General features: G+C 45.7%; 1 protein-coding gene across 2 annotated transcripts; it reads right to left on the bottom strand.

The window, feature by feature from the left end:
* Positions 1-5,075: 5,075 nt before the first annotated feature.
* Positions 5,076-22,377, bottom strand: rbbp6 (retinoblastoma binding protein 6). Of its 2 annotated transcripts, none has more exons than XM_041956746.1 (19): positions 21,941-22,377; positions 20,475-20,580; positions 19,083-19,131; positions 15,739-15,783; positions 15,526-15,608; positions 15,179-15,275; positions 14,894-15,036; positions 14,000-14,166; positions 13,610-13,713; positions 13,341-13,511; positions 13,026-13,183; positions 12,635-12,743; positions 12,301-12,367; positions 12,183-12,225; positions 11,783-12,085; positions 10,864-11,007; positions 8,005-10,281; positions 7,204-7,306; positions 5,076-6,902 (listed from the first exon to the last, which is right to left on the bottom strand). In XM_041956746.1, exons 1-19 carry the CDS (start codon positions 22,104-22,106, stop codon positions 5,607-5,609), a joined length of 5,631 nt encoding a protein of 1,876 aa, XP_041812680.1. In that variant the 5' UTR covers positions 22,107-22,377; the 3' UTR covers positions 5,076-5,606. The 2 variants fall into 2 exon arrangements, with proteins under 2 accessions (XP_041812680.1, XP_041812681.1); XM_041956747.1 differs by having other exon boundaries at positions 7,204-7,303.
* Between the last annotated feature and the right edge of the window lie 344 nt (positions 22,378-22,721).

Here is a 22,721-nt window from a genome sequence, read left to right as displayed (position 1 = left end):
CACACACACACACACACACACAGAATTGGGCAGCCTGAGATGCTCATTGTTATTCTGCACACAGTTGTGGTCACAGACAGGGCCAGGCAGGAGCGCAGACACACACACACACACACACACACACACACACACAGTGAGGCACATGTTGTCATGACACATTACAAATGCTAAATACCATACAAGATTAAGAAATACAAAAGCAGCACTCATTTGCATACACACAATTGCACACACTGCTACACACACACATGCGCACACACACACATTCCATCACTGCCAGAGTAACATCTGCCACCAATAGACCTCTTTCTTTCTTTCAAAGCAAGCTTTCCTCCTGGCACTTCATGAAACACAGTGAGAGGGAGGAAGGAGGCAAATGGCAAAAATGTAAAGTATAGAAACATTTCCAATACAAACTGTGTGTAACAGCAGTTTCACCTTACAAATCACGCTCAGTTGCTAATGTCTGTTTTGTAGCATCGTTTAACACAATAAAAATCCACTTAAAGGCAGGAATGTCATTGAACTGTGACTTGACTATGGCTTTGATGCAACTGCTGAACCAGCTGCAGCCTGATCTACCAGAACTCTCCACTAGAGGGCGTTAAACCCCAGACTTGGTACCTGCTCGTGGCTGACAGAGAAAAAGCATTACTTTATCCTCAGTGGTTCTGTCAGGAAGGTCTTGTAGCAGCTTAGTAAATCCTCTGTGTTGTCTCCTATAGCTTGATGAGCCATTGAGCGAGGCACATGATCTCTGACAGCTCAGGAGTGTTAAACTGCAGCTGACCTCTGATCTTCACATAGACATCGGCTAATGTTTCACTACGAGCTGCTTCTTTCTTTCTCACTCTAACACGTACAGCCGGGAAAGAGTAAACCGAACTGCCGTCAGCAGCTAACTATATGTGGAATATGTCGCCTGGTAGGAGTTTTAAACCAAAGCACCTCATATTGTTGCGGGTGCTTACAATTCTGGAGACCCAGTGCAGCCCCCTCCAGCATTACAACCACACGCTGCACATGCTAATAAATATTTTTCATATTGTCATATATTTTCATGTGCAGTAGCGTGAACCAGCCTGAACCGTCCTCACACGTTAAACACTATCGTGTCTGTGCGGATTCAATGCTGCTACACAAAAAGATGACGTGACCCAAGAAAAACGCAACTAAGTACATTCACTCATGCAATGTACTTAAGTACAAATTTGGGGTACTTGTGCTTTATATAATTTCCTGTACTCCACTGCATTTACGTGACAGTAGCAGCTAGCAGCTACTTTGCAGATTTTGAATTTCCATATAAAACATATGGTTAGTTTATAAAATATGATATATTGTAATCGATTAAACTGACCAACAGTAGCTATTACATACTTAAATTTAATGCTTATTTGACCAACTATAATTAAAAATGCTGCATACACATTAATGCATCAGTATTAATTTATATATATACTGAATTTTTACTTGTAATGAGTATTTTTATGTATGTGTCAGTATTGCTACTTTCACTTCAGTAAAGGTTTAACTGTCTTCCATCACTGACAAAATCAACAAATAATGGTTTTGCATGTTTATACCCATCCACTATAATTACTACATGACTGTCGACCACACTGATAACACATCCAATATGCTTTTGTATGACTTTGTTTCTGGTTTGTATCCCACTTTGCATTTATCTGACTAAACATACATCATATTGTGCGATGATGCATTCAGAGCACAGGCTGTTTTCCTGTGTTTTTGCTTTTTGCCGGCTAATTTAAAGATGCTGCGACATCCAACTGCGACAGCTGTATGACAAAATCAAATCAAGGAGGAAAAAACTGTGGAGTGACCTTCAATGTACCAACAGGGATAGTTCCCAAAATGGCCCATGCTTGAAATTGCAGAATTGTGCACTGTGATGGATTAAGTACTGTACATGATATTTATCTCCTGCTTTGCTTTCCCTTTTGCTGACTGGACATTGCATTGTTTTTTTCCATTTCTGCGGCTTAACGTTTGGTGCACTTTTGATTTTCTCACGACATCAAATCATAAAGTAAGACTCGGTTGTCTGAAAGGGCAGACTGGCAGCAGGTCCTTTCCTCGATCACCACATGGACGCAACGCCAAAAACGAGCGTTTGCAGCTGCCACCGGCCCTAAACAAGCCAATCTGCATACACCAACACACACACAAACAAGGGAGCACACAGCTTAGTCTTCATCAGGCAGCGTTGGCACGGCGCCCTGAGACGCCGGCACACATCTCGGGCACAAAGGAGAGAAGGAAACCCAGACAGAAAAAAAAAGAGAGACAAAACAGAAAAAAAAAAGAAAGAGGCTAAAATAAGCACAGAGGAAGAAACAAAGCGCAGCGAACGCCGGACGACAGAGAAATAAAGGAGGCTGAAAGATAAATCTGACAAAGCGTACCTCGTTTCTGATCCTCACCACACAGGGAGAGCAGGAGGGATGTTGCTCTTGATTGCTACAGGGTCCACCTGTCTGTCTGTCCTTCTGCCCGCCTGGATCTTTGTCTGTGTGTCTGTGCATCTGTCTGCCATCTGGATCTGTCTGTCTGATGTCTCATATTTTCTAATGTGCCTTTGTGTTACGCAGGGTCAGCGTCCTGGTGGGGTTTTTTTTTCACATCTTAGTCTGCAGTTTACTTTACTGTTCTATCTGTGTGACTAACTGTCTGCCTGTCTGTCTGTCTCTATTGGTCTGTGCTCATCTGTCTGTCTGGATGTCTCTGTGTTTGTCTGTCTGTGCACTTATCTCTCACATTTTCCGCATCTTTTGTTGTCTGTTGGCTCCACGTACAGATAGTCTGTCTGTCTGCAGCGTTCCGCCTCTACACGCACGCACACACACACACACGCTGAAGCACAGATGGACAGACAGCCATGTTAGACTCAACCACAGAGAAGTGCAGAGGAAACACAGACGCCGCAGGGGGCAGGGGGCGAGGTGGGATGCTGGGAGCCCAAGAAGTTTAGCGGCCATCTTGGGGGACACGCAGCAGCGCACGACAAGCCAATGGAGACAGCACTGGGATGACCGTCCGAGGTTTGGGCGCCAGCCAAGTCGGGCATCCCGCACCCACCAGATTTCCTCTGTTCCATCCCAGCATGCCTTGGCACGGCGACGAGCGATTGCAGTCACGGCGGCAAAACAGAGAAGGGACCAAAGGAGAGACGGAGAGGCTGGACCTCTGCCATGTTGTCCGTGTAGCAAGTTAATGAAGCAAGAAAAGCTTGGATACACTTCAAGCATCAACTTTCACACACAGTGGGCACAACAACCCGAGCCAGAGCAGACGGCAGGCATATTGAGCGCGTCTTTCAGGTTTCGTTTCAACATCGTCCCACCTCCGGCACGAACAACAACCCCCAGCAAGGCAAACAGCCGTCAGCCTGTGTGAAAGCCCGCCGGCATTGTTCATGGCCAAACCGTGTTTGTTTGATGTCTTCATTTATGTTTTAGTGCCTTTTGGGGAGGAAAAAATGAAACACACCCAACAAAAAATGTTTGTTGCATTCAGCGTGGGTGTCCTCACCTGGCATGTAGGCGAGCAGACTAGACGGGTGGAGGGGAGGCGTTGCTGTTTTCAGTCTCTGGATGGGAGGCTGGCACAGAGATGTTACTTCAGGGATCTGCCGCTCTACTCTTCATCTTTAAAGGAATCATGACACAGACCTCTTCACTCACCCTTTTCTTTGTGTGTTGCTGCAAACGTAACCTGGCCAAGAGTCCTCTCTACTGACGCTGGAAGCTCAGGCAGAAATCATTGTTTTATCCGCTTGTTTTAGCCCGTTCTTTCAAGTTTTCAGCTTAAAAAACGTTTTTACGTTTCTCAAGGTGGTTTTAAAGAAGATTCACAGGTCAGGCAGCACCAGCGAGAAACACACCTCCGCCGTTTTATGAAAACCGTTGACTGACTGCAGCTGAAAGATTCAATCTTTGATAGTCAGTTTGCTAAAAAAGTCCTGATATCATTTTAGAATACAGCACGGTCAGCCTCAAGAAACAATTTTTCTTCTGGCTCCTGAGAAGAACATACGAGATTTCCATTAGGAGGGGATGTTTGAAATCAGTGAAAAGAGTTGGAAGTGGGGACCAGGAGCTGATCAGTTAGCTGAGACACCTCCATCAGAAGGTGGAGCAGCAGTTAGAGGACCTGAAGGTAAGACGTGAGGAGGTGAGTCAGGTCCTCCAGGTACAAACAGCTGAAGGACGCTGAAGAGAAGTCCTGCTGGAGGAGGAGGAGGAGGACAGCGCTGAAGAGAAAGTCTCAGCTTTCTGACAAAAACTGTCAACGATCAGCTGACAGAAACTGATCGAAACGTTTAAAGAATGAACCAGTGAAGTTTTTTGTGCGTGCGGTGGCCTGATGAAGTTAACGTGAAGCAAATCATTAGAATTAAAATGTATCCTGCCCAATAGCCCTGACTGACCCACATTTGACGGCCTGGGGGAGAAGTTTGCTGTCAGGGCTTTCTGCCTTTCTGACACACGGTTAACGCTGTGAAAAGGTCGCAGTTTTTAGGCAACAAAACCACTCAGGAAAAGATCCTGTTTGGGTTAAAATAATAAGTCAAAGTTGATGTTGGCCTTTCACAGTGGTCTCCTGGGTGGGGGTCCTGTGTTTGACTCATTCCTGCACAGACTTTCACCACATGTCAGAGGGAAACACTTGTCCTTTTCACTAAATTGATATAACTGTATTTCCCCACTGAATGCTCTTTTAATGTTATTGCAGCTTAAATAAAGTTGGTGGGTGAGAACTGATTGAAAATTGATTTAGCGTGTTAGCATGCTAACATTTGCTAATTTGAACCAAACCACTAGCATGACAAAAAAAAAAAAAAACAAGAGCGAGGCCACTCCTCAGTTGAACATCCATTTTTTTTTCCCAAATAAAATGATGTTCTCAAGACATGTTTGCACTTGTATGACTGAATGACTCAACATTTTTTTTTTATGCTAAGGTGGCTTGCTAATGCGCAACAGCAGCAGAAGTGAGCAAAAACACACATTTTATAGAGGTTTCTCTTTAATTCCTTCAATACAGGAAAAACTAAACATTTCCTCTGACAAATTCTTTATCCATCCAGCAGATGTTTTTAAATCAAACATTTAAAAAATGAAAAAGAAAATACAACACAGAGGTTCAAAATCATAATATTCACAGTATGTGTTTGAAATTAGAAACAATCTCTTTTCATCAATCCTCTATAAGCACTCCTGAGTGAGGCAACTTAAATTATACTGACTGATCTGTTGTCAAAATGTACAATTTCCTTCATGCAAGCTGTGACATTTTAGGTTTAATACATAAACCATGGTTGGTGGCAGTCCTGAGCATGTACACGCCGCGAGCATGTGCACGTTCCTCGATTTTTAAGTAATTCAACAGGTCAAAGGTTTCACATTTGCTTTCATTCACATTCATTTCATATATATAGTATAAAGTGCTTTTCCTTCACAATCTGTTCACTTTCATTTTGGATGCTGCAGATCTCTCATAAGGTGATACAAAAAGTACCCTGGAACAAAAAAAGTCAAAAAATAAATTCAGGCACTTTTTGGACAGAGAAAGGAAAAACATCAGTCATTAAATTTCACTTTTTGTCCCATGACGGTCAAGTAACGTAACTGAGCACAGTGGTCTTCTTTCCACTTGTCCTCCCCCCCTGCACTACTCCCCTCTTCCCTTCCATCCCTGCTTTTTCTCAGCTCTCCTTCCTCCTCCGGGACAGGTGTTCTCTGCTCCTTTTGTTTCCTCTTCCAATCTTTACCCCTCTCGTCGCTGCTGCTCTCTGAGACGCTGTTGCTGCTGGGCCTCTGGCCTTCCTCCAGCTCTCTACCTCCCTCCCACCTGGTCTGTCCATCCAGTTTATCAGCCTCATCCTCCCATCGACCACCCCCGCCTCTGTCGTGCACCATCTCTTGATTTTCTCTCTCTCCTTTGCCCTCTTTTATTCCTTTATCCACCTTGTTTCGCTTCCACCCCCCCTTGCTCTCATTTCTACTTCTGTTCTGCATTAATTCCCGATCAGGGCTGCTCATTCTGGGCTTGCCGAGCTCTGCCCTTTCACAGGATTCGGAGAGGGGCAGGTCTCTCTCTCTACCCCAGCTATGGGAGTAGGGAGGTGGGGATTGGTGGGTCCCTGCAGGTCTGTCTTGGTGTCTGTAGTTGCCTGATGGATCCTGGGGATTGTGGTAATGGCGGGAATGGTACCTGTCTGTAAATTTCAAACCCAGTAGCGTGTCTCTATATGTTTGGCTTGGCGGGTCGGCAGCTCTGCTTGTCACGCTGCTTTTCCAGCTTCTGCCATTGGAGGATTTCCCGCCGGGAGAGCAGGGAGTCTTGTTGCCGTCCTGGTCACCCCCTCGCTGCCTGTCTCTCCTCTCTGTGTCATGTGATGTCGAATAAGAGTAGGAGTGAGAGGAGGAAGGGGGATCCCTCTTTTGGGTCGAGCCACTGCTGCTGTGTCGCCCCTCTCTCTCCCTGTCTCCCCCTTTCTCTCCCTCCCTTTCTCTCTCCTTTGATCTGTTACTCTCTTTCTGCCTACCCCTCGGCCTCTCCATCTCCATCCTTCTCTCCCCGTTTCTCTCTGTTGTCAAGGGGCTGTCAGGTCTGTCTTTGCCACTAGAGGGAGCCACACTTCTTTGTGAACTGGACAAAGTGGAGTTTCTGTCTCTCTCCTCGTCCTTTCCTCTGGCCCTGTCTCTCTCTGTTTCTCTATGTCTCTGCTCTTCATTCCCGCTCGGCGTTTCTGCCGTCACAGACACGGATGATGACGGCAGAAACGCTGCGAGAGCATCTGTTTGAACTTTGATCTGTCGTTCAACCTTCTCTTCTTCCTCAGACTCTTCCTTCTCCCATTTGGAGCGAGGGACCTGAGACAGAGAGTGAAGGCGTGACTGAGATAACATGCACTTTTTGCCTGCGCATGCATGTATGAGCGGCTCTTAATCTTTCGACTCACGAACTTCAACAAAGCATCCTGCAGTTTAACCAAAGAGTCATTACACAAGGCAAAAAAAAAAATCATACAAAACACAAATGCTTGTTAATTCATATAATACAAATGTTTTATTTCCTTTCCCGTGAGTCATGGCGTGATTCCCTCCACACATCTAAAATGCTCTGGTGGCGCCCGGCATGATCGGGGTGCACTGGGGGCGCTGGCGGACACACCTGTATGAGTATGAGCTCGTCCTCTCTGAATGCAGCTCTGTTCCGGCTGTACTCCTCCAGAGTTTTCACCACTGTCTTCCTCTCCTGATGCTCCTCGTAGCTGCTGCACATTAAGCACAAACTTTAAATCAGCACTTATCTTCCAAAAAAGACTTTCATGAAACACACTCTGCTGGTCTTAAACCTGCAGTGCAGAACTTTTGTCTCCCCCCTTTTGGGGGGTGAGGGTAATTACACAAACACTGTTGACGTGTGCATATAACGGCATACTCTGTCATACTCCTTGTTGCCTACTCTGTCGCCCTGGTTACTCCTCCATTCAGCTCTGGCAAACCAGTCAATGGCTGATGTAAAACACATCACTACCTTTGCACCAAATGTCGCCACAGACACCAGATTTAAAAACGCTCTCATATTGTCGAATACAGAGCGTAAGTTTCTGTAATACCTCTCTATATATATTAGCTTTCATAGTGGCGGAGTGTATTTAATTGGCCTTTCTATGCACGAGGGATTCACAGGAAACCATGTGTGTATGCAATCCGGCGTTGTGGTTGGTAATTTTATCTCAAAGTTATCAGTGTCACTGTTTACTGTTCACGCTCTTTGAAAGGTGTCAGAGCCGTATCAAACTTCCTACTACTGACAGATCATATTAAAGGTGCCCGACTGGTGAAACGTGGGGAAGCTTCATCGTGAGGCAGTGACAGGAAATGTATTGTTCATGAAAATCTGTTTTAAATGCTGCAGCGTGTGATGGAGCGAGAGGAACCACAAAGAATAAAGCAGTAATATTCTGACCTGCCATCCTCCACCGTGCTGTTTGGTCCATCATGGAGGCTCTCGTTCCTGCTCCTCTGCGCCTTGGACCTCCCTGTGTCCTCTTCTTTCCTCATCCTCCACTCCATCAGCTCCACCTTTGGCTTCGCTTCCTCCGGCTGGTTCGATCTGTTTTCCTTGCGTGTGCTTTCTCCCTCTGGCCTCTCCTTTCGGGAACCTGCGACCAACTCTCTCGTATCTTGTCCTCCGCCATCATCCCTCACTCTCCTCTCTTCGTCCTTTCCTCCCGTCACGCTCCTCTTCCTGTCATTTGTCACCTCTTCTGCTTTGCTGGCCTCCGTCTTGTCTCGTTTTTCACTCTCCTCCTTCTCCTCCTCCACTCCTCTGAGGGCACAGTGCCATAAGTCAAAGTCCTCCTCTCCTCTGTCCTCTTTCTTCCCTCTTCCTTTTGTCTCCCTCATATCTCTCTTATCGTCTTTGAAGGTAACTTTCTCCCACATCGATCTTGCCTCTCCTTCATCTGGTTTTATTTTTTCTTCAGGCACACCTTTCTGGTCTCTGCTTTGTTCATTCTTTTCATTTACTTCAACCTCTGCCCCCCCTCTATTTAACTTGTCCTCCTCTCCATTGCCAGTCTTCTCATTCTCTTCCTTTGTTTTGCCTGTGATGCTCTCTAAATAAGAAGTTTTCTCTTCCGTCCTTTTTCCATCCAGGTTGATGTTGATGCTTATCTTCTTCTGTGGTTTCACCTTTATCCCTTCCTCCCAGATGTCTCTCTCTGGCAGAGGCCATGTTTTCCTCTCCTTTTGCCTCTCTGTTTTTGGCTTCTTTCTGTCAAATGGATTTGGGGATTCACTCTTGTGGGTTTCAGGGACCTCTGTAAGGTTTGTCTTCAGGCATTTGCTGCTTTGAGCCTTGACAGAACTTCTCTCCACGTCTTCTCCTTTTCTTTTTCTATTCTTCTCTGATCTTGAGTCAGAAGCTTTGCTGCCTCCGGGGCTTCTGCATCTGTCTGTATCCACCCTGCCTGTCCCTTTGCTGGGCTTCTCTTTGTGCCTCCTCTCCACATCCTGCCTGGAGTCTGAATGTTTGCCTCTTCTCCAGCTTCTCTCTTTTTCCAAATTCCTTTGTTCTCCGCTCTTTCTTTTGCTGTCTTTATCCAAATGTTTATCTGGTTTCATGATGGGTCGGGCTGATTCTAAGGCCTCGCTGGCAGTGGATTTGTCCTGTACACGGGTGCTGTCTTTGCAGGCATTTGGTGCAGCGTTGTGCCTCCTTCTGTCCTTTCTGCAGTCGTCCATTGAGTCTGCAGCATCAGGGGATGAAGAGTCCTCTCTACCTTCCTCGTGTTTCTTAATGCTCTTTTGTCCATGTTTTAAGGTGCTGAGGTTTATCGAAGTCTTTGTGATCAGCTGCTTGTCGTCTCGTCTTCTTTCCTGCAGTTCCACTCCCTCACTGCTCTTTGTAAGTGTGATTGGCAGGCTGCTGTACTTCTCAGCACACCTCTGCTGACACGCCCTCGGCCGAGCTCCATCTTTAGCTGGAGTGGAGCGACCGCCGCTGGACGACCGAGAGGGAGGGGAACGGCTGTCGTTGGACGAATGAGACGGAGAGGAGCGACTGTCACTAGACGACTGAGATGGCGTGGAGCGACTGTCCCCAGACGACTGAGATGGAGGGGAGCGGCTGTCACTTGAAGACTGAGATGGAGGGGAGCGGCTGTCGCTGGATGACTGCGATGGAGGGGAGCGCCTGTCCGTCCGGGCAGCGCGTCTACCTTGGAGTCGGTTACAAAACTCCGAGTTGGCTTTTGAGTGATTGCTGCTTCCTTCTTTGTCCCCCCACTGAGGAAGAGGAGAGGGAGGAAGACTGAGGAGTGGAGGTGGCAGGTGGTGGAAGTGGCCTACATAGCTGCTGAAATATTTCTCACACCACTCTTTGTACTCCATTTTCCACTTCAGATAGCGCTCTCTGTCCAGCTCCAGGCTGCTGGTCTGATTTGCCTGCTGAGCATACAGGTAGCTGTCTGAACTCCCCCCTGAGCCTCCCGCTTCCCTCTGGGAGCGTCCCTCTCGCCTCCTGGAGCTGTAGCTGCTCGAAGTGGACTTCTTATTGCGATGCCGACTGTGATGGCTGTTTTTGCGGCAATCCGACGGTGACTTGGACCTCGAACGGTAACCCACCCGAGGTGAAGATGACGAGGACGGTGTAGGGGAGCGTTTGTAACCATAGCTATAAGAGTGGGAAGAATGAGAGCGGGTGTGAAGGTCTCTGTGGCGGGCGTAGGGCGAGTGGGGCCTGGGAAAAAAAGAGAAAATATTCAGACTTCATATGTATTTTAAGGCGCTATAGCCTTGTTACTGCTTGAGTCATCTCTTCCCATCTCAAAATGAAGAACCACATTCGTTCCATGATTATTTCGCCTGGAAGTCACATCAGATATTTTGTCTAATGTGCAAACATCAGCCTTGATAATAACCTAAAGCTTGACTGTGAATATGTTGGCATATAAACAAGAAGGAAATGCAGCACAGAAATGTCAAACTAGGTTTGAGGTAATTTAGAAAGTCACAATTACACAGTTTGCCCACCAGAGAGCGCTGACGAGTTGATTATTCAACTGTAACATGTCCAGCTCAGTATGCGTCTGAAATGATCTGATGTAAAACAAAATGACTTTGGCCTGATATGCCAGTATCAGTATCAGCCTCAAAAATCCACTATCGGTGGCGTGTGATATGTGCAGTTCAGGTGAACACCAGAGAGTGAGGGCAACACAATAAATGTCAGATCCTTCAGGAACAATTTTGAGGTAAAAACTAGAATAAATGAACAAACAAACAGAAAACCTTGACAAAACTTGGAAAAAAGATAAAATACCTCGATCTGCCTTGGGATCTGGACCGGGAACGGGATCTGGACCTGCTTGATGAGCGCGAGTAGGAGCGAGAAGACTTGGACTTCGAAGACTTTGAATTAGATCGAGAGGAGGAGCGTCTGTAGCTGGATCCTCTGTGAGGTGACCTGAGCGGCAGAGGGAGGGTAGCAACTGAGGGCAGGTCTATACTTCATATTAGTATCATTAGTATCATCCAACAATACATGTGCAGCGGTTATAAAATAAAAAAGTCATCTGAGGCCACGTTTGTTGCCTTGAATTGAAGAAAAGACCATTTTAAAAAGGGTAAAACTCATCCTCCCATCAATTGCACAAGGTAAGTCACATTGTAGCTGCCATCATTCATATCATATGCTAGAATATATGATGTCTGGATACTTTTCAGCAACTCACTGATACCCTGTCATGTATGTATGCAAGACTGTGCGAGGTCCCAAACCATGAGGAATGCACAGACTTGTATATCAGGGAAACTACACAAACCAGCTCCTCAGGTCAAGACTCAACAGGTCATCTGCACCTGAGGACAGGTGGTTTGGAAGAAAAGTGAAGAAGGCTATTTATGGAAAAATAAAGAAACCATCACTCAACAGAGGAGGAGGTCCACAACACCACTCACCCCCCACCTACAATGCTGTCCCTTCAGCCCTTCCCAAGAAATCTAATGAGCTTTCACAGTTGCCCTCATGTGAAAACTCCAATGACTGTCGCTGACACTTGACCTCAGGTGACTCCAACCACTCTAAAGCCTGCCGCTTTAGAGTGCATCAGGCGGTAACAATGAGTCAGAGCTGGAGTCGCCTCTCAGATGAGAAGTGAAACGTTTTCAGTTCTAAACCATGACTCGGATGACTGCGGATCTTCACAGGTGTTTGTAAGACAGATCAGTGTTTCATTTACCTTTCCTTCTTCTTTCTCTGATGCATGTACCACTCCTGGGGGATGAGGGAGGCGGAGGTAGAGGAGCAGAGGGAAGGGATGGGGGCGCTCTGCGGGGGTGGGAATGTCCAGACGGGCGTGGCAGGTGGGTATCCAGGGGGGTAACTGCCGAGAGGCTGCTGAGCGGCGAGGAATGCGTGGAAATGGGGGGAGGGGAAGAGAGGCGGAGGAGCTGTTGGATATGAGGAGGAAGCAGAGGAGGGAGGGGGCTGCAGGGTGCTGGAGTCACTCCAGCCTCCGGTGGGACAAGTTGAGGAGGAGGAGCTGTGGGGGAGAGAGGGAATTATATCATCGTCTTCAAACAGCAGATAGAGAAAATACAGAGCATTACCTAAACACACACTCACACACACTTACTGACCTGCTCCAGCACGTTGATGGGCCAGAGTGTCTCGAAGCTGGACCTGTGGATTCATAGAAGAATGTTTTTTACAGTATAATGAACAGAAAGAAAGAGGCACAGACTCTTAATCGCTCACCTGAGGAGGTCTGCTGCAGATTCACACTGGCTGTCTGGGGCTGCTCTCCCGCTGGAGTGTGGTTCACCTGAGCAAACATCACAGACTTCATATAGAGTAGTGGATGCGACACGTCAAATAAGTTTTTCCTAAAGATGGTTTCTAGTTCTTCTCACACTGATGTATGTTCAAATGTCCATCACCGCGTCTCTAAATGATGTCATCAGCACAAGATAGCGCCTGTATCTGGCTTTTGGCTTCATTTAGGCACAGTAGGAGGAAGTAGAGGTGCATTGTCCATCTTTATTTAGTGTCATTGGTCTGTGGCAGTGTGTGTGTGTGTGTGTATCCTCACCAGTGGTATCAGCTGTGACGCAGCAGCAGCAGCAGCGGGGTCTTTGTGCGAAACCAGCACAGAAGGGGCAGCAGCCGATGAGTCATCCGGTGTCTTCTCTTCAGCCTCTCTGAATAAACAGCAGATACACGACAGAACCACATCAGAGTGACTGTCTGCAAGTTCCTCAATCTCAAAACCGTGGCGCCATATTTGATCAGAGCTGGCACCAAATGTTCAGCTTCTGCAGACTCTCCCTGAGCATCGACTTTATCAGGAATAAAACAGAAGCGGATGACAACTAAAAAATGAGAACTTTACGGCACCACGACCGCGCCAGCCAGCAGGTGCACCGCAAACGAGCGGACCAACATCACCAGCACACCCACACTTCACCCCTAAGTGACTTTACTTGTCAGGCGGCTGCAGGTGGCTTTGCGGAGGCTGGAGGGATGTGCTCGGCGTGTCGGAAGCAGGGGTGGGGCCCGCCGCTGCCAGAGGAGCCCCACACACCTGAGACGGCGGTGGTGGCGGCGTTTCTGCAGCCTGTGCGTGGTGCAGGAGAGGGTCCTAAAGAAGAGTACAGCAGGGATCAGAACGTGACAGAGCAAGCAAGAGAAAAATGGTGATTTTAGGGAAAATTACAAATAACATCTACTCAAAACACGTGTGTATTTCCTGTCGGTTTAAATATGCTGCTTATTGTAGTTTCTAACAATTCGCTAACCTGCTGGCTGCGGGTCGACTGGTAAGACTTGTGAGGCTGGCTGTGCACGGTGAGAGGAGGCGGTGTGGGCACAGGGCTCGGCGTCGGGGTCGGATTCTGGGACTGGGATGTGCCACACCTTCCTCTCAGACTTTTATTGTGGCCTCGCTCTTTCTTAAAAGTGTTCACAGCCTGTGTTGGAGAGACAAGAAAAGCGTGTGGGCGAAGAAATCCCCCCTACAGGAAACATTTTCATCACTCTCATATTTTCCATTTGTTTGTCAACTCACCTGTCTGAGAAATTTATTGGCTATCAGGGTATCAGGGGAGACATCCGATTGGTTACAAGTGGGGCAGACGTGGTCCTCTGAGTCCAGCAGGGTGGTGCGGATACCTGAGCAAGAGATATAGATGGTTGGAATGTAAATATCAGACTGAAGAATGACCACAGCACCATTCAGAAGTGTAAATGTGCTAATATTAACAGTGGAGCAGGTTTAGCAGCTAGTATTTGTATCAATATTAGACATCTAATCTGCTATTAATCTGCTAATCCCAATGACCAAAGCTTCTTTAATTTTGGGAGTTACCAAGTACTGCAGAGGCAGACATCGCTTCCTGCACTTCCAATACCAGATCAGGATTGTGTGTTTATCTGTGTGTGTGTGTCAGACACTCACAGTCGTCACAGTAGCTGTTTCCGCAGCAGGGTATGAGCACAGCGTCACTCAGCAGGTCACGGCAGATCAGGCAGAGGAGTTCGTCAGGAACAGGATCCTCCTTCTCTTCTGACTCGGGCTGCTCCTCAAACGGAGGCTTCTCCTTCTTGCCAATGGCGTACGCCTTACTGCAGACAGACGAGAGTTCACACACTGCAAATTCACCCTCGATTTTTGTGTGTTCAGAAAAGGCTGCCGTTTTTGACAATTCAGTTATCAAGGCCACCGGATATCTACAAGGGTTTCGCCACTCATCCAAGAGGGCTCTGCAGGTCTCCTGAAGACAATGAAGCAGCAAATCTAGCTGTTTTTGGCCTATTTAGATGGTTCCTGCTGCTTGCCTTTGCCTCAGATGTGATACATTAACAAAATTCACAGTAATAATTTAGCAAAGGATCTTGAAATAAGAGTAACAATTAACTTTCAAGTAACCAAATCATTAAACAGGGCAGTGGGTACATATCTTGGAACTATATCAATTCCTAATCTTTTCGGTGATTTAAGTACTTTCAGGACTTGCTCAGTTATGTTTGTCATGCATTCTTCCCAGAGTCTCCAACTTTGTATGAATATAATCTTTAAAGGACGGGTTAAGTTAGTTAAGGCTATGTTAGCTTAGCATAAAGACTGGAAACCAGATGCTAAATGTGAGCTGTAGATACTGCTAGGTGGAATTTGCTACCTTGGGACAGAGCCAGGCTAGCTGCTGTATGCTAAGCTAACATAGCCTTACATTTAAAGGACAGATAAGAGAGTGGTATCGATCTCTCACCTACTTCTCAACAAAAAAGCAAACAAGTGAATTTCAGCATTGCTTTAAAACAACAGACACAGAAACATTGACTCTTGTCTTACGCGTGTATGGCAGGTATGGCGTAATGTCCACAGTTGGTCATCATGACTCCTTTTATGTTGGGATCGTCCACCTCCACCATGAAGGAGCGAGGGATGCCTGTGCTTTTCTTTAATCTCAGAGGGGCCTCTGAGCCTTTATCTTGCTGTCAAACACACATGCGTCGACATTTAATGTTGGCTTACGGTCCACACTTAAGTACACGTTGGCACACACTAATACGTCTCGTAGAGGACAGCTGAAATGTCAAGACAAACAGAAAACTGTCTCGCGTGCTCTGCTCTTACCCCGCTGGTGGGACAGTTCCTGATGTGGTGTCCAGCAAGTCCACAGCGATAACAGGTGTAGTTTGCTGGAAGAACAGTACTAGACTTCTTGGTATAACTAGAGAGAGGGGGAAAAAAGTTAAGAAAATTATAGCAAAGCAGGGAGAAACAATGATGATGGAATATAAGAAAGGAGGATGATGGGTGGGGTGAAGACGGAGTTAAGTAAGAGCCAAGAGAGAAAAGGTGAGATCAGAGCATGGAGAGACAGAATTTAAGAAAAGGGAAAAAACAGGTGGAGAGAGGTGCTATGGAGACAGAAATGAGGATGAAGGAGGAGATCTGAAAGCATTACAGAAGTGACTCACCTCGTGGTGTCAAAGGTGGACTGATTTAAGATGACTTTGAGCTTATCCTCCTCTGGCACATCCGCATTAGCCAGGTTGGCCATCTGCATGTACACACACACACACAGACGAATGTATGTGAGCCACAGAGATGGCAGGTCAGATATGAGCATCAGTGACTCGCATGATTCAGGATCAACAAGCTGAATAAGCAAAAAAGAGAGGGGGGTGTACCTTGGAGAAAAGGGGTAAGGCTCTGGAGGCACTCTGCTCATCCATCTGTTAGAGTTAAACACAAAATCAGATTCACTGATGAAGGGGCGACAGCCTCCAGGCTACATGTCTTGGGAGACGACTGAGAGTTCAGTGTTTGTATATACTGGAAAAGCTTCACCAGCTTGACCAGCAAAGACACACATTTCATCCAAAAAAGGCTTTACACTGAAAATAGACCACCTGTCCTGCTAACCTTAAAGCTTTAATCCAGGTACTGTTGGCGGTTTCCAGTGTAACACAGGAGTAACAGCTCTATGTCAAAATTCCACTTTCATAACCTTTTGAGCTGAGATACAATTCACAGCAGCATCCAGCAGTGATTTTCATACAGAGTGGATAATAAACGTCTGTTCTCATCCCGGGATTACTGCCTCAGCACCTCCTGCCAACTCTGTTCTCATCCCTCCAAACTTGCTACACTGGAGATGAAGAAGCCAACAACATAATGCTCCCTGGGAAAATTCACCTGTCAAGCCAGCATTTTGTTGGATAAAAAATGTCTCCCTCAGTGCTTCCTCGTTTCTGATTACCTGTTCTTGGTTTGTTCCGCCTGTGCGCAGGAACAGATAAGGCGGAGGCTATCAAAGTGTGGCCCGTGGACCCGCGGTGGCCCTCAGAAAGCTTTCGTGCGGCCTCCTGAACTTGGAGAACGCTGCTGGCTGCGTGGCAAATACTGGCACCTAGTGAGTGTCGCAGGGATTACGCTGTGTCATCAAAGCTAGTGCTGTTAGCTAAAGTTAGCAATTTTGGTTCATGTTCCCTTCCCCAACCTCGTCTGTGTTCAATACTAATTACCAAATATTAGCATGCTCCCGAGCTACATTAACATACTGAACAGGGTTAGCATTACATCTGCTTAACATCAGCATGTAAACATTGTCATTGTGAGCATGTTAACATGCTAACATTAGCATTTAGCTCGAAGCACAGCCATGCCTCAGTGGTTGTAGACTCGTAGTCTAACATTCACAACACAGCATGTGTAAGATCAAGGAGAGATGATCAAAAAATGTGTCAAACATTATTTTTTCTGATTCCTTGCTTCCAGGCTGCTACATACATACAGATTTTACTCAGAGTCACATGATCGTCCACGTTGCTGTGAGCCAGTAAGGATCAAGTATTATGACTAGTGATCTTTGTATTAACTCAATAACTGCATATTTAATAAAATAAGATTTGGAAAAACCTTGCAAAGCCAAATATTCACACATTAAAATGTATTCATAAATACATTTTAAAGCTTGAGGTGGCCACTTCACACCTTGTTGTTTCATTGAAAATCCATTGAGCTGGAGTACAGCACAGCACAACAACAAAAAAAAACACTTAGTGACTGGATCATATTATATTGTTTACGGCTTTAATAAAGCTCAGCCAAATCCAATTAAAGAGGCTATCACGTTTCACCGTGGGAAAAGTAGGACGCAGTGTTTTTGGAGCTTCACTCATAATGTCAGGATGTCTGTGCCTCCGCTGCTTTGATTGCACCTCTTTTTTAAAATGTGTATGTTTTGAGGCCTCCAACTCTGCGAATGAGCAATGCTAAATCACCAGAGTTTAAGCTTGTCCAATATGATTCCAGTGCATGTACCATTATTTTTCAGCTCAGATTGTCTTTGCTGCAAAGGAAAAACGTGGACACAAGATTTTAACCATCGACCAGAAGCGTCCAATGACGACAGATACCGATGTCCACCAATGTTATCTGAGGTGACTTATCAACTGTGGGTGCGTACCAGCGTCTCTCTCTCTCTCTCCAGTGAAGTCAAACACATAATCAATACATAAGACAGCTTCATACAAACGACTTTATTGACAGAAAAAGACAAAAGAGAAACGTATGTGTTGTCCAACAGACTCAAAGCGCTAAGAAGAGTGGCAGACACTTCTCCTACTGAGAAACCAGAGACAAAATCAGGTCAGGTCAGTGCACGCTAATTCAGACTGCAGCAAGAAAAGCTTTTTGACGTGTTTGAGTTAGTTTACAGGGTCATAAACAAAGCAAAGAACAATGGTGCACCAGTTGGCTTCGGGGTTTAAGAGAGGGATTGTTTTTTGGTTTGTTTTTGTTATTCCTTCATTAAAGATAAGACACTATAAATCCAGCCCGACTAATATAATTGATGATGGTTCGTTCTCGGTAGTGAAGAGGTTCTGGTGACATATTCCTGTGTAGCTTTTATCTCGAATTCTTCTAAGACATTCATTTCTTGTCTGAATTTGAAGAGTTTTCTTGGTGTTAAGTACAGAGTGCTCTGTAGATTTAGATTATCCTGCCGCTGAATTATTCAGTTTGACACATTCAACTCTTTTGTGGATGGTGGACTCAAATCCTATCTGGGGACCGATGCACGAAATTAAAAACGGCCTTGAATGTAACTTAAAGTCTTACATTTGCACAGCCATTACATGCAAAAAGCTAAATCTAAGTAAGATTAAATATCTTAAATCAAGCCAGTAAATGCTTGTTTTTTTGTCTGGTAAGATATATCTTCTTACCAGGAGGTTTTTATGCCAGAGCATTTCACTTGTTTCAAGCTTTATTATACTTAATTATCTGCATATTGGAACTTCTTATAGAGATTTTATTACTGGTTCTCTGTAACTTTATGCTCTTTGTATCCAGACAAATATACTGTTGTCTGGCTACGCTACTTTTGAGATAACTGTGGGTTCTTTGAGACTTGATATTTTTCTGTTTGTTTTTTGACTTTTTGCAGTGTAACATGTACGTACATCTCCGAACGCTGTGAGGTATCTGAGAGCGAGTGAGCGAGTGCTGCGGCGGCTCATGAAGGAGAGACTGCCAGCAGCGGCAGCATCATAAAGCAACAGTTGGGTTTATCAGCTGTGAATAGCTGGCCCGCATGATAACGTCTGACCCGCCCGAGCAGCTCCCGACGCTGGCAGGCAGATACTGAATGATCTTCAATGATGACCACTGGCTGGTGACAAAGCGGCTTGTTAAATTAACAGCTGAGCGCTTTGATTAGAGAGAATATATACATGGTTTTGATGGTTATGGTTAAACTGTAAATGTGTACGCAGTCTTTGTAAAATCTAATTTCTCTAAGAGCAGCAGCTCCTGGAAAATCAAATAGTACCACTTCCTCTTTGCGACAGGAACTTACACTGCAGTAGAGGAAACAAGAGGTTTCAGATATTTTGATTGTGGTCTCGCTTGTTTAAACCAACCGTACTAAAGCGCGCATTCAACTAGTGTTTAAGGACGGATATTGGGCTATGTTAATGATGTGTGTGGGAGAAGGGGTGCAGAGAGATTTGGTTCGGTTACGTACTGCTTTGGCGGCTCCAGAGGGGTGGTGAAGCTGGACATCCAACCGCTCACTGAAACAAAAGAGGGAACCATGTTTAAGCCGGGCGTCCAGGATAATTCATCACTCTGGAAGCAAAGACTGGAGCTGAAATTACCAACGTTTTTGTTTTAACAAGAAGACATTTTCTTGGCTCTATGCTACACCGATAAAAGAGAGTGTAAAATGTCTTAAAGATGAAACACACTTAATAAGAAGCCGGTATTGTTGAGGTTTAGACAGGTTTTAAAAGTCATCAGAGGGAAGGTCTTTGGCTCCTCAGGGTGAGCATGAGACTCAGTATGGTTTCCTGCATTACCCAGCATGCCCCTGCAGAACATATGACGTGTGGTTTAGCTGTGAGTCATGCAGGTTTGTATTTCCGAAGAGTAAAGTCAGCTGCATAATGGATATTCTGAAGCTTTTAAAGATATGGTTTCGATTTGTCAAAGTTTACAATCCCAACTCCAAAAAAGTTGGGCCCCTCACTGACCGAGAGTCAGTTTGCTGCATTCGATCTTGTGGGCAGCTTGTAGCCCTCATACCTCTCCACCCGTCTGCATGCTGCTGACGGGGCTAATCACATGACCGCCGGTCTGTTCCAGTGAGGTCTTTTCCTGCTTTCCACGCATAAAGCCCGCACCACTGCTGGCTCTCCTGTCTAAGCCTGACTAATATCTGGGTAATCCCCGTGAACGTCACCATGGAGTTACAGTTCTACTCTCCTCACTTTTCCTGTGAGCTTATTTTACCATGAAAACGTTATGCAAAAAATTTCATTTCAGTTTCATCGGCTGTCGAGCATCCACCGAGAGAATCCGAGATTCATCATGGTGGTGTTCATAGCATTGTTTTCTTCACCACTGTGGTCCTCTACCTGCAAACACAAGCTGCTGCTGCACAAAACCATCCCAATAAGCACAATAAAAACACCTCTATATCATGTTAACTTAATAAGAGGCTCTGATCTACAACCATTGTGCCCATGTGATGCAGGCCTCTAACAGCAAATGTGAACAATTTTGAAAATAAATTTGACTTATTTTCTATCAATAAATGTTCTTATTATTGAGGCTAATGACTGGGATCTTGTTGTTAGCCCCTATTTTGATCTGCTTAAACATTAACTGTACAGAAGCTGACAAACTTAGGATATAACGTTCTGAACCAAGTCTATTTTTATCTAAACTCAACATGAGTTTTAGCTAATATTCACCACCACGTTAAGCTTATTGTGAAAGGTTGGAGCTTTAGTGACGGCAGTAAGGTGGACTTGGAGGGGCCAGGCGGTGGCAGACTTTGCAGCGGCAGGAATTCAGCTACAGCTCGAGCAATGGCCAAAAAAAACAAAACAAAAAACAAAGCAGGGACACTTACACATTGCGGGTCTTGCTGTTCGAGCTGGACTTGTGTCCGATGATGGGGATTCTCCTGACGATGACAGACGAGCCTTTGTGGATCTGACCTTCATCATCTGTGTACTCTGACGGGGACAGATGGAGAGAGTCAGGGTTCAGAGTGTGAGGAGGAGTTGGGATAAATGTTCACCGTCACCAGAATATCTCCCATCTTCAGGGTTGCTGAGACTTGATTTCGAGCCTCAAGTCTTGGCTTGATAAATTCACGGCTGCGGTTGATGATTCATTTCATATCGCACGATCTGTTGATTATTTCCTAGATTAACTGATAAAACAAAAGATAATCATTTCACTATAAAGCACTAGAAGGCTTAGAAAGCCAACATCTGAGTGGCTGAAACTATTAATTATTGGAATTTGTTGACAAAAACAATCCATAGATGATCAAAACAGTTGCTAATTAAATGTCTGTTCAATTGACTCTTTTAGTTTTAGATGAATGTATTATATTTACATCTGCTAAATTAAACAGATCAATGTAGTTGCTCATGGATAATTAATGTCTGTAGTGATGCACAATGCCTTGAACGTGATTATTCACCTTTTTTAAAACATGCCAATAAAGACACTTAACACTGTTAACTCTGTCAACACGCTCACATCACTCAGCTCTGAATGGTGGGTCAAACCAGAGTTAGGATCCTGAAGTCTGGGCTTGAGAAACCAGAGGCGGGGTGACACAGTGCCGCCATCCCCCCCTCCCTTTTTTTTAATATATACATAAGAAGAAAACTCTGGGTATAATAATAGGCAGAGCGCTGTTTGAAGTCTGACACCTGAGGACAGAAACCTGAAAAGCCTGACACCATTAAACCTTCCTATAATGTATGATATTCTGTGTTTTTTACTCTTCCATGGCATCTTATCTAGCAGTGGAAAAACATTATGCAGCACAGGATGGGTCTCCAGAGCTTATCTGTAGGATCTTGACTCATAGGTGATTCTCAGAAGTCATGATCATCATGTTTGATCTGCAAGTCTTCTTTTAATTTAGAGTGTATCTGTATTGCAGCACATTTTTTTTTATCACCAATGATGCCTTTTGTTGATAATTTTCATTTATGTGTGTGTGTGTGTGTCTCGACTTTAGCCTTATGGTCATGACTAGGCTGTGCTCCTACCCTACCTTCGCTATTTTTATCCCACATCTCACGCTGGGACATGCTCGCCACCGACGTGGCCGATCCACCACCAACAGGCCGCTTAATGAAGGGCGTGAGGCGTAAATGCAGCAGGAATGTGGCCCATTCATTAGAGCCCTTTGTCAGTGCTTGACTTTTCTGGACCCCCCGTCGAGTCGAAAGAGGTGACGCAACCCTCTCACCCCGGGCAGCTGTCAAAGCCGGGCCACGTGTTGTCTTACAAAGTTCAAACAGCCAAGACAAACACACTCATCACCGGTCCACACAGACGTGTGATCATTACCTTCTTGGGTCTGCGCGTTTGTGATCTGCAGGTCGCAGTCGCCGGATCTGAGCTTCTCCCTGCCCATGATCTGCCTCTTCAGGTCCCTCAGCGTGATGTGCGGGCCGTCAAACACCACCGTGTCGTAGCTGAGTTTGGAGGAGAATTTATAATGAACATGAGTCATGCTGAAATCAAACAAAACAAGCCTCTCGTCCTACACTGTCCTCAGAGCGACAGCTGGCACTTTTCCTGCGATGACAGAGAACTTGACTGTAGTTTCTCTGAGAGTAACGTCCCGAAGTTAGCAAGCTGGCTGCCGTTAGCCGGCTGCGTCGAGCGCCGGTGCTCTAACAAGCTAGGTGGTTAATTAGCAACCGGCCGACAAAGTGGCGTTCACGGGATGACATCTCCCAGCGACCGGTGGAGCAGCAGCGGGGACACCGGTCCAAGCTCACACGGTCCGTTTCGAGTCTAATTTGAACTTTAATCGCTGCTCTCAGCCCGAAGTGTTCGCTGACAGAAACCACCAGCTGTTTCCGCAGGCAACGGCTCGTCAGCACTGTGCGAGCACCATCTGATGCTGCGTTAACGTGATCCCCGCACGCTCCAACTTCTGAGCTTTCATTGCGAGCGCATCCGTCCCTTGTAAATTCCACGTCGTTTTATACTGAGTATAGTAGCATTGAAAAAGCCGCATTGATCTAAACGCGTATGTGCTTTAAGAAACTGTTGTTTTTTCAAATGTAGTGATTTGTAATTTACCAGGTGTTTTCTACTGTTTTCATGTTTTACGGTTTAT

This window comes from Chelmon rostratus, chromosome 17, assembly GCF_017976325.1.
Source record: "Chelmon rostratus isolate fCheRos1 chromosome 17, fCheRos1.pri, whole genome shotgun sequence".
Lineage (NCBI taxonomy): Eukaryota > Metazoa > Chordata > Actinopteri > Chaetodontiformes > Chaetodontidae > Chelmon > Chelmon rostratus.
The sequence above is the reverse complement of the archived record's forward strand: the minus strand, read 5'-3'. Positions and strand labels throughout refer to the sequence as shown.

Bases quoted from the DNA above. Each gene is read 5' to 3' on its own strand.
- rbbp6 (XM_041956746.1), bottom strand. From the start codon at position 22,106: ATGACTCATGTTCATTATAAATTCTCCTCCAAACTCAGCTACGACACG. The intron at 15,037-15,178 runs GTAAGAGCAGAG...TGTGTTTGACAG, and splicing joins GGAACTGTCCCACCAGCGGG to CAAGATAAAGGCTCAGAGGC. The intron at 10,282-10,863 runs GTATTTTATCTT...TTTTTTTCCCAG, and splicing joins AGATCCCAAGGCAGATCGAG to GCCCCACTCGCCCTACGCCC.